Source organism: Falco peregrinus, chromosome 3, assembly GCF_023634155.1.
Source record: "Falco peregrinus isolate bFalPer1 chromosome 3, bFalPer1.pri, whole genome shotgun sequence".
In the NCBI taxonomy this organism is placed as follows: domain Eukaryota; kingdom Metazoa; phylum Chordata; class Aves; order Falconiformes; family Falconidae; genus Falco; species Falco peregrinus.
In genome coordinates this window covers 91,585,158-91,599,418 of record NC_073723.1, presented here as the reverse complement: position 1 = coordinate 91,599,418, position 14,261 = coordinate 91,585,158, and the positions used below count along the sequence as shown (strand labels likewise).

At 41.7% G+C, this 14,261-nt stretch overlaps 1 protein-coding gene across 1 annotated transcript; it reads right to left on the bottom strand.

Moving 5' to 3' along the window:
• Window positions 1–6,738: 6,738 nt before the first annotated feature.
• On the bottom strand, window positions 6,739–13,993 carry LOC101921209 (ovalbumin-related protein X-like). Its single transcript, XM_005233987.3, has 7 exons — window positions 13,769–13,993; window positions 13,073–13,123; window positions 11,668–11,796; window positions 10,760–10,877; window positions 9,849–9,991; window positions 9,404–9,559; window positions 6,739–8,369 (listed from the first exon to the last, which is right to left on the bottom strand). Exons 1-7 carry the CDS (start codon window positions 13,991–13,993, stop codon window positions 7,968–7,970), a joined length of 1,224 nt encoding a protein of 407 aa, XP_005234044.2. The 3' UTR covers window positions 6,739–7,967.
• Window positions 13,994–14,261: the final 268 nt, after the last annotated feature.

Genomic DNA, 14,261 nt, shown 5'->3' with positions numbered 1-14,261 from the left:
AAACTTAAATTGTATTTGAAAGAAATGTTTGAAATGCTTACCTTATCAGCTTCACCTGCGAAGGTAATAGTACAGCTTCTCAGCTGTACTTGGGGCAGACTTGCCAAACTCCTTCAAATATATCTTGTGTAATTTTTTGACACGCCCCACGCTGCCTGTTCTGTGTTTACCAAATACAGTGATGGATGGAGCTCAATGTCAAGTAAACTTTTACCTGGAATAATTCGATTCTTTAATTAAAAAGAAAAAAGCCTGAATGAAAGGATTTTATCCTAAAATCTCCAAAATGGAAGATTCATTCATCATAGCATGTAAAACCTTCCAGAAAAGGAAGGAGCATATTGAAATGGCTGAAGTAAAAATAGTGATAAAAGCTATTCATTGGAACTTGAAGAGTAATTACGATTTGTTGTGGCAGCAAATAATCTGGCATAGCTCATGAAAATAAAACAAAAAAAGTGAGAAATTCAGTATCGCAGAATATCTCTAAGGAATTTTGAGTTAATTTCCATATTATTCTTCTGTAATAAGCACTGACAGGCCAGATCCCTCTCAGAGTCACCATTCTGTGAACTCAAAAAAATTTGGTAAAACCAATATATGCCGGACTGCTTGCTATGGCATGCCCACACTGTATCTTTTACAACTTTTCTCTCTCCTGTTGTTGGCTGGACTACCAATATCACTAGTCTTTCTTCCCATCAGAATTCATAGATCTTGCTGAGGAATAGAGAACCTTCTGCTACCAAGGCACTTCAGAAACAGCACATCCTTCAATTGTTAGTTGCCAAATTTAATAATATTGAAATAGATTCTTTTGCAAAAACTTTTATGTAATTGCCCAGTACTGCTTACAGCCTGCATTGTGAAAGGCCACACACACAGTGTTTCACAGAGCACAGTTTTTCATTCTAGAGCAATCTAGCTCAGGGAGCTCAGACGCAGTCACAGTCTGCACAGCACATCAGTGGAACAAAACCTTCAGTGAGCATATTGTGGGAATGCAAATTAATTTCAAAAGCAATATTGAGAGCATCTGTATAGAGGAGCATTACAGAGCTGAAGAAAGATGTGTTGAGGAAAGAGGGGTTGAGCAGAGAAGAAAGGCAAGGCTTCTGTTGCTTTTTAAATTTGGGCATCAGGATATTTAGCTCCCAGTCAGATGTTCCCAGAAAAAGTTTTGAACTTGCTGCTAAAATTTTGAAGAGCAGTTTAAGTTGAGTTGCTCTTTTCTTTTCCCACAGGTCTCAGCACCAGATGCTAGGTTCAAAGTATGCCTTTTGTACATACAGAGACCATTCTTACAGATCTTCCACAAGTAGCTTCACGGCACATCAGGTGAACAAACCAGCTGAAGAAACATTCATGGTCTGCAGGACAGTCATAATGTACAATAGCAAGCAGAAAGCAGTCACATAATTCCTTTGAAATAAAAGAATGAACAGACAATAAAAGAAACAGCTTTGACCTCTCTAAATGCCATGTGATTTTTAAACAGAAACCCAAAGTCAATACACAAAATGCCTCTGAAACTGTAGAACAAATTATGCTTCTGGAGAGAAGAGATGGGCTCTTTAACTGTTTTAATTGTCCGTGCAAGTGGAAAACCTCTAAATCATCCATACCTTTCTCCCTAGTACAGTTCTTATTAGTCTTGTTCACCTGAAGATATTAGTGCAATAATAACGGTGTAGAATTCAGTCTGGAGTGGTGCACTTGCATACCACTAGTACTTTACATAGCACAGGGTGTAGACCAGGCCGTTCTGCTACAGACATTGCTACGCAGCAGCAGTGCTTTTGAGGAAAGATCTTTAGGGCTTGTCTCACATTGGTGGCTCACCACTGTGAATCTATTGTAAAGAAAGAGAATGAGCTGTTCTCTCACAAGAGCAGTACGTGAAGTGGTCAATAGCTGAAAATCATATCACTGTGCTGGTGGAAAGACAGGTTAAATGGGTGAATGTGTCTGTAGATGGTGAATACCTTTAACCACACAACTGAGAGAGCTCCCTAAACTGCAAGCTGTTCCTGTGGCTGCTGCCCCTTCTGCCTTTCCCGCTGAAGGCTGCTTTGTTTCTGTTCAAACAGGCTTTAACATTCACTGCCGTGGCCCATTGTTGTAACTTTACAGCTCAGAAGTCAAAGGATTAGCCAATATGTTTTACCCTGTCACTTCTAACTTTTGAGTAGTCCTTGAATCTTTTTTTTTTTGACAATCAAATTGTCTAGCGGTATGCTCCAGCTAACTGTATGTGAGCCACCTTGGCATTTATGCACCACCTACTCAAATCACATTCGGGTCATCGTAGACAGCCTGTAACTTAGTAGCTACAAAGACATCCAGTGAGTCAGACAGTTGTTTCATAACAGCCAATTCACAGCATTAATGTTGTCAGCAGTGGCATGGTTTTCAAAATACTTCTTAGTTCTATATATATATATATATATACATCAATGAAATAATTTTTTTGTTTTGCAATAGAGAAGGGGCAGTACACTCCTCAGAAGCATGTTAATACACAACCCAGGTTACTGGTTTTGTTAGCATTTTTAATTTTTATTGGTCAAATGAATGATTAATGTAAAGCAAGTTGCAGAAGGAACAAAATCATTCCACAAGTAAAAATCTTGATCACCATCAGTCACCAGTGCAGAGTCGTAAGGATATAAGAGGTACTGCCTAGTCTACTCAGCAACTTTAGATCTGTAATGGAGTCTAGTGACATTAAGCAAACCTTCCCGTAGGTGAAATGCTCGCTGGGCTAAAAGATAATGGATCACCCTGCCCAGCACAGCTGTGTAATGCAGCACAAACACAAAAGGATATGTTTTGCCACATGTCCTTGTTTCAACAATGCTTGTCCCAAGGAAGAGGTCAGGTAAGACTCTGCTGTCCTTTGCCAGGCCTTTCATTGTGGAGCTGTCCCTAAACTAACAGACTCTTGGACATTTGAGCCTTTCCAAAAGGATATGAAGTCCAGGTCAGCACACAGACCAAAGCCTCTCACCCAATCACAACAGCCCACGCAGAACTCAAGATTTTTCTTTCATCCATGCTGCTGCCCTCTTGCCAGTAGGATGGAGCCTGTTGATTGTTCCGTGTTTGTCTTGCTCAGTGACTGCCAATGATTGTTCAGTTAGTTGCCATTGCAGATCTTGGTGCTGTAGCTATCAATGATGTTTTCTTTCTCAGTTGCTCTGTAGGACTGTGTTCTTTCCCCAGTGCAAGGAAAATGAGGTGTCTGGTCAGGTTCCTTTAGACAGGAGCTCGTAGCCCACCTGGTGCCTTTCTGCAGTAGTGCTGTGTCATTGTGAAGAGATGGACATTGCTGCCTCCAGTGCTGCCTTCATTTTTTAAAGGGATATGCATACCTCAGTGCTGGCAGAGTGGATTTCTCCAGTGAAGACATCTTCAGAAGGCTTCTATGATGGCCTTGGTCACAAGTCTCTCACACTTGCTGCACTTGCTTAACAGTGCACACAGTGTACAAGGTCTCCTGCTATAAAGTTTCTGGACCAGCACACACAGCAGTCCCTTTATCAGTCACCACAGCATATGTGAAGTTCCTTATTCCTCCCTCAAGCCCTGGGGATCAGCTAACAGCCAGGGTGAGGCTGTGGATGGTCTTACCTCGCTGGGTCCTAAGGAGGCAGCATGGTAACCAGGCCCTTACACCTGGCATGCACATGGCGCAGGACAGGTGGCCACTGGTGTTGGCACAACTAGTTTACTGACTGTGCCATACGGAGCTTAATTAGCAGGGTCCCTCCCCACAGAGAAGACACTTCATGGCAGCCTGTGACTAGCAGTGCTCATGTCACCTTGCCTGTCACTTTACCTCCCACTGCTCACTGGAAGGGTGCCCAGCAGGCCACTTTTCTTGGCACATGCTCCCAGGAAAAATAACATTTTTCTTTTGCATAAAACAGAATAAACTAATCTCTTGGTTTGTTTCAACACAGACAGACTTCCAGGAAGTCTTCCTCTCCTTTGACTAGTAGCCTGCTGAGATTCTTAATATTCCTTGCATGTTTCCTGCCACCCCTTGCAAGAAAAGACTGCTGCAGAAAAGGAGAGAAGGAGAAATGTCACTGCACGAAGCTCCATGCCATCGTGTCAGCTTCGCAGAAAAGAACTGGGGGTCCTGGTGGAGACCAAATTGACCATGAGTCAGCAATGTATCTTTGTGGCAAAGAAAGTTATTAACATAGGCTGCATTAGAAAAAGCATTGCCAGCAGGTAAAGGGAGGTTATCCCTCCCCTCTGTTCAGCGCTGGTGGGACCACAGCTTGAGCACTGTGTCCAGCTCTGGGCTTTCTAGTACAAAAGAGATGTGGATGTACTGGAGCAAGACCAGAGAAGAACCACAAAGATGATGAAGTGATTAAAGCATCTGTCAGGAGAGGAGAGGCAAAGAGATGGGACTTGTTATTCTGGAGAGGAGAAAGTGCAGGGGGGAACTTCTGCATGTGCATAACTTACTTGATGGGAAAGTGAAAAGAAGATGGAGCCAGACTTTCTCCAGTGAACATGCAAGAGGGAATAGACATAACTTGAAATAGCGTAAATTCCATTTAAACATAAGAAAATGTATTTATTTCTGGGGAGGGAGGTAAATCCAGATTGCCCAAAGAGGCTGTGGAGTCTCCCTCCTTGGAAAGTTTCAAAACCCAGCAGGACACACTCCCAAGCAACCTGCTCTTGCTGACCCTGCTTGATGGGGGGAGCTTGGAATAGGCAATGGGCAGAGGTCACTTCCAATCTCAGCTGTTCTGTGATTCTGTGTCATATGTAGAGGAAGATCTCAAGGGAGACAGAGACAGCAGGATTATTGCACATTAACGTGCAAAGTACGGCAGTGTAGATGAGGCACTTGGGATGAGGGTGTATGGCAAATCCCACAGGGGAGTACAATTTCCATGTTGTACAGGGAGCAACATTGCCTCATACCGAGAGGCCCTTGGACCTCTCTTTGTGCTTTCAGGAGGTGTGTTAGTTGCACCAAGAGGTGCAGAATGTTTCAGAGTTTTCAGCCTTGCCCTCCTTGTGTTATTAACCTGCTGAGCCTTCCATCTAGTGCTGCACAGTAGTCTGTCAGAGAAACAGGGTCTCAGTTCTTCAGAAAATAAAAATGCCAGTAGCCTCCGGAAGGCTAGGACAAAAATGCCAGTAGCAACAAGGAGGTTTTAAAGAATTATTTATTTTTGTCCTTTTTTCAAATAAAAACTTTTGGAGCATTTTATTATTGTTAAAATTTGGGGCATTTTTTTTTTTTAAAGCAAATACTCTCAGATGCCTATTGGCATGAGAACCAGAACAGTGCCTGGGAAATGAAACCTGCCGGGTGAGAGTGCAGTGGTGCTGAGGCAGAGCATAGGGTCCAGCCCTGCTCCTGGAGCACCTGCACCTTTCCCCGGCATGCTGGCTTGGTGGGTGACAGCACCGAGAGGCTGAGCCACAGACCCGTCTCTCTGGGGCACAGGAAGGGCCGCTTCTCCCAAATCTCTCCAGGGTTTTAGAGACCTCAGAGGCCACAGCAGGCAGTCATCATCCCACCAGCCAGGTCTGCCACACCGTTTATGGGGAATGCTCTTCCACTGCCGTTTAAATACTGTGCCCCCTACCTTGTCCGTGGTGGCCAAGGCCAGGTCCTAGCTGTTGGTACTTTGTTACAGGTTTGATCCAGTATTGCTGAATTTGCTGTCTGCTGTTTTCCCTTTTGGGAAAGGGGAAGCTTTGTACTTCTTTGTAAACCTTATGGCTCCTTTGCTTTTTTCTTATTCCTTCATTTTGACCTTTGTTGTCATTCAGGAAACAGCATTGGTCACTGAGACATAAATTTGTACTTTAAGCGCTTTCCAGTTTAATAATCATAGGAAGGCTAGTTTGCAAGCGTAACTTTTCAGATCTTCTTATTGTTTAGGTGTACAGGCTTTTAAATTTAACAGACTGGATCAACTGCTTCTGGCTACAAAAGGTGCAAAAGATAAACTGCTTATGATAAACCTTGAGATATTGAAATTTTGCATCTTTTGGGACTGTTTGTATCACTGCTTTCATTTCTAAAGAATAAAAGTTAAAGTATACTTGGTAAAATAGCAGGTTTTACCACGGAAAGCCAGATGAGTCTGTATCACAAATATCCTGATGATATTCAAATAATGTGGATGTCAGACCTGTAGCACCAGCTGCTTCCCTTTACAGATCTGCTTTTATCATACCACACTATGTGCTGATGTGGAAATAGCCAATATTAAAAAGAGTTCTTCCTCTCAAGACTCTCGATGGGGAAAGCCTTTGCCTAATAGTTTTCAGTCTACTTACTCTTTCTTATGCCTTTCGAGCTATATGATTTTCAGATTATTTCTTCATTTGAAATAGCAGAGCTGCTGGAATAGTTGTTCCTTGAAATATTTACCAGATTAATTGTTGGTGCATCCTTAATATCCATTGCAATTGTACTCAAAAATACATAAGAATAGATTAGTATACCATTGGGATATTTTTTGGTAATCTGCAGTACAGAGAGGAATCCAACTCTACATGTATGCATTTATGCATTTCATAAATGCCTAGGAAACTTTGTATCTACATGCTTCATTCATTTTAAAAATAGGATTTTGTACTCAATCCCATTTTATTCACAACCGTTAACCAATCTAACAATATTTTCAAGGGCTTGTGGTCCAGAAAATTAATATAATTCTCATGACGAGCATTTGTGATTTTCTTTTATTACATTAACCAAAAAAATCAATTGTATGCATATGATTAGAATGAAAACAGGACATAGTACTGAGCCAATATACCCATATTTGCAGACGGCAACCAACACACAGGAAGAAAAAGAGACAGTATTAAGATTCTCATGTATTTCTTAACAAGAAGAGGTGTAGCCTTCTTTTTAAAAGAGATGTAGGAACAAAGAAGCCCAGCTGCATTCATAGAAGAATAATGTACTCTGGTTTTGAACTTCACCTGAGGGCTTTCCAGGGACTGCTTCAAGTTTACTTCATAAGCTAACTCAACAGAGACAGATTATTTTGAAAGCTGTGTTTTTTCACAAAACTTCCATGGAGAAATCAGATTCTTTAATATCACTTGCAGGATTTTTCACAAAAATCACAATGTTTTCAAATTTGAAGTGTCTTCCAATGTTTTAAACAAGAATTCAGACAGCTCTCTTGCCTGGCAGTTCTCACTGACTTCTGGATCATCTGGACCATCTGGATATCCATGTCTCAGGCTGTGAATCTACACTCTGTGAGAAGGCACAACTGCACCTACAGATAGTTAGATTTATTTGTGTTCTCTGAAGTGGAAGGGAGACTCTCCATGACTTTTGAGAACTTCTGCAAGAAATTCAAAATTAAGTGAGGAAGTCATGGTGAGAGAACAACTCTTGTCATAGTGGATGTCTACACCATTTCCCAACAGCTAAGTAAAGAAAATTAGAATTTACATAGGTACCAGTTAATAACCTGCATATCTGAATGTTATCCACAAGCATCTCCTCCAGACTGGAGATCTCAAACCCAATGTTTCAGGAACAACAACATGGGTTTGTGAGAAGGATGCTGCTGGAGAATGGGATGAGTGCAACCCACGGCTTTCTACATCAAGGACTCCAAAAGATTACTTGAAACCCTACCTGCAACTTGTTTCTCAAGTGAAAATCACTTGGGCCCTTCCTGGCTGGTGGGTGCCTCTGTTCTCTGTTGGCTGTCTGTGCTCAGCTCAAGCAATCCTGAAACCAGTCTGAGAAGGGAAAGGAGTAATCGTGCTTGCTGCTGTTTCCTCACCTGGAGGTAGGTCTCTGCAATGGAAGCTTCCACAAAGCGCATTTCTTAGATTAGGCTTTCCACTTGGAAAAGATATTGAAGAGATGAGATGATACTACAATACTACAGTAAAGGGGGTCTGTTTCTGAGGGGAAGGTAAGCATTACTTTCAGCTTTCTTTCTTTAGGGGGAACAATATCTACCAAAGAAGAGAATGCTGTTGGTTGGATTGTGTTTGATTAAGAAAAGGAATGGGTGGTCAGCCCTAAACTCTTCAGACTCAGAGGACTGTTCAATGTCTCCCATCACACCCTCCGAGCCTGCCGTCTCGGTGCCCTCTTCACTGACTTCCATGTACGCCTCGTGGACGGCCTCAGACACCTTCAGGCTCTCTGCTGAAGAGATGCCAGAGAGATTGGCTGAAGGGCTGAACAGGTCGGTCATACCCAAGGCCGTCAAGACACTTGTGAGGTTATATTTTTCCTCAATCTTCATGCGTGGGAGGTACACTTTCACTCTCTTCTTTTCCATCACATTGGGACTGGTCCATTCTACGAGTTTGTCAAAGCTGATTTTGTTCTCAAGCTGCAAAGAGAGGCAAGGAATGAAATGCCTGGTATGCGAATATCCTATCAACATCCCTTTTGTAGTTTATTTTTTGCCTCTCCAATACTGCCTGTGTAACTGTCCTTTTATTCAGTTCCTTACCCACCTCACACATCCTTTTCTATCCGACTAATCTTGTATCTCATGAGGCACAACCCAGCAGTTTCATAGCCAAGACAATTAGTTCAGCTTGTGAAAGAAATTGCAAAAAAAGGCCATGAAAATTTACCTGCAGTTGACAGTACGTAACAAATGCAAACTCATCTACCTGTTGAATATCTCTACTTTATAACATCATTCAAAAAAATAGCTGAAATAAGACTAATGGATTATACAATGCAGGCTGCATCACTTTTTCCCTTTCCTAAGCAACAGACAGGTAATTTGCTAATACCTTGTTAACTTAATCTTAAATTATTACATTGTATTAACTGATGAAGTGGTATTGATCAGTTAGTTTAGCTAGATCAGTTTTGCCATTTCAAAATCAAGAATATTTAATGGAGATTATGCTTGTTTAACTTTGGTTTTCATTCCATGCTGACATAATCAGAGCAATTTTTGAAAGCAGCCTATTTATGATGTTTAATAATACTTATTTTGTAAAAAAAAAAAAATAAAATTAGTGATTCCTGCAAAGAATGACTAATTCTCATCAGTTTTAGCAGTATTTCCACAACAGTTTATATGGGGCATGGGTGAAATTACCTCCCCATGACAAAAAAAAAAAATAATGTGCCCATACATACATCCTATGTATGGCTACATAGCACTATGGGCTACAGCAGCACTATGGTCCTTTACGTTCATTTTACTAGACTGAGCCCAGGGCCCTCCTAAGGGGCCAGTCTCTGCCTGAACACCTGGTGGCACCTGGGGGGCTTTGGTACTCCCCTGCCTGCCTGGCACAGCCGTGCTGTGGGCAGCCGGCATGTAAATGGACAGCAAAAGGGATGATGGCAGCCAAGTCCCACTCAAATGACAACTCTTCTGCTTCCCGGCCAGGGCCATACCTGCTCCAGGCCAGAGATGTCATCAGGCAACAGCACCAACATGCTCAGCTCTCCGCCTGCATACGGAAGCTCCAGGATCTTCACTTTCTCTGCAGCCACCGCTGCCACTTTGAAGGTGCTGTTCTGGCTCATCATTTGCACAGGTCTGCTTTCTTGCTGCAGAGAGAGAAATGTGAGACTACGTGACTGGGGAGCAATTTTTTCCTTAAGCAGGCAAATGCATAAGGGACAGGACTCAATCTTCAAGCATGTTGCTTTTGAAGAAGAGCTGTGTCTCCATTCCCCCCTTGTCTGCTGGTGATCTCTGGTCAGACACAGCTCTTGAGGTGCCCTGCTGAGTCACCTGGCCAGTGACCACAGCATGTTGTATGTGTAACACCCGGCCTGCTGGCCGTGCAAGCTAACACTGGCTTCCTGGCCAGAAGCGGTGTCTGTGCCCCCCTACCTTTGTCACACTGAAGGGAAATTCCCGAGTGTTGTCTTCTTTAAACGCTGCCTTCCATATCCCTTTGAAGTAAATGGCATTCACAAGGACCAGCATAGTATCAAGATCAACAGAGCCTGGTTTAAGGAAATCTTGAATCCGTCCTTTAAGGAAGAAGCAGGGCAGAGAGGGGTAAGTTTCATAGCAGTCACCTTGCATTTTAGAGGTCAATCAACACACTGCTGCTTGACTTGACTTCCTCTTCTTCAAACATCTGCATGTGGAATTCAGGTTCGTGAGGATGATTTTATACAGACTGGCTGGCACCTGGCCAGACATTCTTCAAGAAGACAGGTAGGTTCAAGAGTAGTATACATCCCTGGGAATATTTCTTGGAAATTCTGCTTGGAAAAAGATTTATATAGAAAAGAAGGAACAGCAGAGGGAAGTGTAGAACAGCACTACAGATTTATGTTCCTCACTGCGCTCATTTCTCACTCTTGACTCTTGTTATTCCTCCCACCTCAGCACAATAAATGTACGCAACCTCCTGAACCATTCCTTTCCCACCGTCAGCCTAGTGTGTGCACTACTTTCTCCCCTGGCAGTCCACTTCTTACTCATCCAGCACATCCTTGTAAAATTATGCCTATATTCTAGAGAGGCTGGAACTAACCTTGCATGAGTTAAGCTCTCCAGACACAAAAAGTGTGCGTATGAAGTGTGCATGTCCTGGCACCTCTGCCTCTACCAGATATGTTTAAAACACCGTCACTGCCACACAGGTGCAATAGAGTCATCCCTTTCCACAGGAAACATCCATTAATGGGGAAAGGAGGAGGAAATTTATCCTCTAATGTTCAGTCTTTCCAGAAGTTGTTCAAATACAGTTGTGAGAGGGAAGTATATTTCAGAATCTTGTCTGACCTTACCATTTGTATGATTTTCCACCCAGGAATTAATGAGCTGTCTGGACTGATCTGATGCTGTTTTGAAGTTGACTAGTTCCAGACCTGCTCTGTACAGTTTCTTCACACATTTTAAGTAGATCTGTAAAGACAGCAATTGTAGCCACCAAACTAGTCATTTTTTAAAAACAGTATGAAGGTGAAATAAAATATAGCTAAAAGGAGTTTTATAGTGATGCCATGGTTAGGCTGTTCTCGTTGCTTACTTCCTGGAAGAATCTGCTAAAACTCGGCCAGAAAAAATTATTCTGATCCATGACATTTTCAGATCTGACATTTTTATTGCTTGAACAGTTTAGAGTATATATTAGAAATGTTTAAATATTATCTTGAAGAAAGCCTGATCCAAAAAGAGTTTCAAAGAGTTTCAGGTTCGTGTTTTATTATCATTATGTCCACCCATTTTTAATTTTTTTTAAGCATTTTTCCTTAAAGATAAGACATTTCTTTGATTTAGAACACTTTTATCTTTTGTTTTGAAAGTGTCAAATGAAAGATTTTTACACTTTCAAAAGTTGTTTTTGAGGTGAGGTGAAGTTTTGAAGTGATGTGCTAAAGTCAAATTATTTCCTGGAAAAAACCCCAATCAAACGACCTATTAAAATGAACAGGCTTTGGGGAAGCAAGCAGGGACTGGGGAATTACATTACTAAATAGTTTTGATTATAACTCCATTCATTTTTAATTAGGGCTATCTTTTTGCCTGGAACTGCTTTCCACTCCAGTAACTGTCAGGGCTATGGCAAAAGCAAAAGCCATGGAAGTCCACATCAGGGGAGACCACTGGATTAACGGATCACTGGCTCTGGTTAGTCCTCCTGGATTACAGTTTTAGACAGTTTAGCAAGAAGTCATGCTAATGCACAACTCACCGGTAGGATTGAACATGTCTTTTCAGCATAGAGTCTGTTGGCAATGTGGAGTGAATAACTGGCTTTTGGTGCAGTGATATCGGAGAGGAGTTCTTTAAACAGTATGTGGATATTCACAGATTTGCCACACTGAGTTGTTGATAAGAAGAACAAAAGGTATAGCTGTTAGTTTATTTTGCTAGGAAAAGAATTATTTGTAAGGTACAAATAACATGGGAAAATGGACAGGATTTGGGCATTTGCAAATGAACATGTACTACAGTCTAAAAGCTCCATGGGAGGGATGTTCAATATAAACAAATAATGATGTACAATTGATTCATAGCATGTAATGACACTCATTCTAGGTGACAACAAGCAGAAAACATCAGGGATTAATCTGAAACCGTATGGCTCAGGAGTGAGGTGACAAGAAAAATTCAGGTGTCAATGATTGCAGCTGGTAGGTTATCATTGATGTGTAGCCTCTAGTTCCCAGCTTCTGCTTGCATTTTCTTGGCAGCTTTCTGCTGAAGCTGCAGATGGGAGGAGTGCAAGATAACAAGTGAATCAGGAGGTATCTCACAATACAGTGAAAAAATGGATCAACTGTCTAATGCCCCCCAAATAGTGCTCCAGGTGACACATCTAACAGCCTGTTAAGAAAAATGCAGAACGATAAACAGTGGCTGGGATTTCATTTTATGAGAATTGTATTGAACTGCTCCTTTCCAAATGCTTAACCAGCCACTAAATGTTCTAACTGATATTACCTTTATTTTTTAATTATTTTTTTTTTTTAAATCTTGTTCCTTGCAAGTCCCACCTTGTGCTTGTGGATGGGGATAGACCAAGGAGCATGGCTTGTGTTATCTTTACAGAAGCAGCAGATTAACATGGAGAAAAGCACACAGGTGGTATCAAGGTACTGGGGCCCCTCATGGTGCTCTTGGGGTAGCAGTGGGACTTGGATGCTGGACAAGTCTCTGTAGATTTTGGAAGAGTGTGCTTGTTTTCCAGCCTTTTAGGCTTCTGGGTTTTTTTCTGCTGAAGCACCTTCCCGCCCCACCTTGGAGTCTCAGCTACAAGCCTGACTGCAGCACCCCGAGTCCAGATGTTGAGCCTCTTCCAAGTGTTGTCCCCCAGCAGCATTTGCAGGTGAGCAGATGCTCATCTACACAAGAAGGTAGCCTGGTGCCCAGAGCATCCTGACCTGTCCTGTCACTTGTTCTGGTGCAACGTGTGCAGCCTGTCTTCTTTTTCTGATTTTTGGTTTTGGTTTTGCTTTTTTTTAACTTACATCTCTTAAATCAAGAGCATTAACAAGGTTTGGGAAGGTGTCAAACTTACTTCAAACACAGTCAGAACAGTCTATTCTCAGGGGAAAAATATGAAAGAGAAGTAAATGTACCTTAGGTTTCTGTACCTTGGTCTGAATAGTTCCTCCAAGTCCTGCAATTTTGTCAAAGTGAAGAACCTGCAATTGAAAGTAGTAGTAGAAGAAATTAAGTATGTGAAGTCCACTGAGAGTCACTGACATTTGTGTTGAAACTATAGGTTTGGACCAACGAGGTCTGATTAGCACATAAATGAACTGAGACATTTCATGTGAGCTTTAAACCAGTTTTTTTACTGCAAGTGCCACACTGAAAATGTGTAACTATGATCCTCAGTTAAGTTCCCTTCTTTTCCAGTTAATGGTATTCAGTCTATAAACCAGCTACAACCATGTCATATTGCATTTATAATTGTGACTCTTGTTTTCTAAACGTTTAATCTTTTGATATTACAAGTTGTCCTTTCCACTTGGACGAAATCAGTTCTGTGAGATAATATAAGCTGAAGCAAGAGACCGTTCTTCAGCACTGCTCTTTCTTAATAAGAACCAAAGGCTGCTTTTGCTGTTCATAAGGAAAAGCAATGGGAAGTGAAAACTCAGCTCCAGATCCAAACCTCAGGGTTTGGAATGCCGTTCTTTTTCTAGGCAGGTTTGAATCTAGGGCCAAATGTGACTATGTGGCTTTCTTCCCTCAACTGGAGAAAGTCCCAAAGATGTAAGTGGATAATCTGTCATTGTGTTGAACAGGATCAAAAGGAGTTTGTATCCATTTATGTAACTTACCTTCTCCATCTGATACTCAGTGTTACCTCTTGCTCCCAGATAGACCATGGCCAGGGCTGCAATGATGCTCAGTGGGGAATACAAGATGTTGTCGTTGGCATGGTGGACTTTCAGCTCTTTGAAAACATCAAAACAAAACTCTGCATTTGCTGCACTGATGGAGCCCATTGTGAAACTGGTGTTGTCTGAAGCAAACAGAAATAAGACTGTGTAATGGTGATACATAGCACTTGTTTTAAAAAGTACTGTCAATAACCCAGAAACTGCTAATTCATTGTGATGCTGGACCAATGAATGATGTGAAGTCTACAAATTTCGTGATCATTAGAAATGTTGTAGCTCCTGACCCATTTATTGCTGAATGCATATCTGTTTTCTTTCAGCAAGATACTAGCTCATCATCAAGATAGTCTTTTGTACTTGCCCTTTAGAAAATAGATAGTTTCATCCGTGCTTCGATATGATAGACATAACACTGACTAGATGAGTTTCC

Bases quoted from the DNA above. Each gene is read 5' to 3' on its own strand.
- LOC101921209 (XM_005233987.3), bottom strand. From the start codon at position 13,993: ATGTATCACCATTACACAGTCTTATTTCTGTTTGCTTCAGACAACACC. The intron at 10,878-11,667 runs GTGAGTTGTGCA...CTGTCTTTACAG, and splicing joins AGACATGTTCAATCCTACCG to ATCTACTTAAAATGTGTGAA. The intron at 8,370-9,403 runs GTATGGCCCTGG...CTCTCTTTGCAG, and splicing joins ACATCTCTGGCCTGGAGCAG to CTTGAGAACAAAATCAGCTT.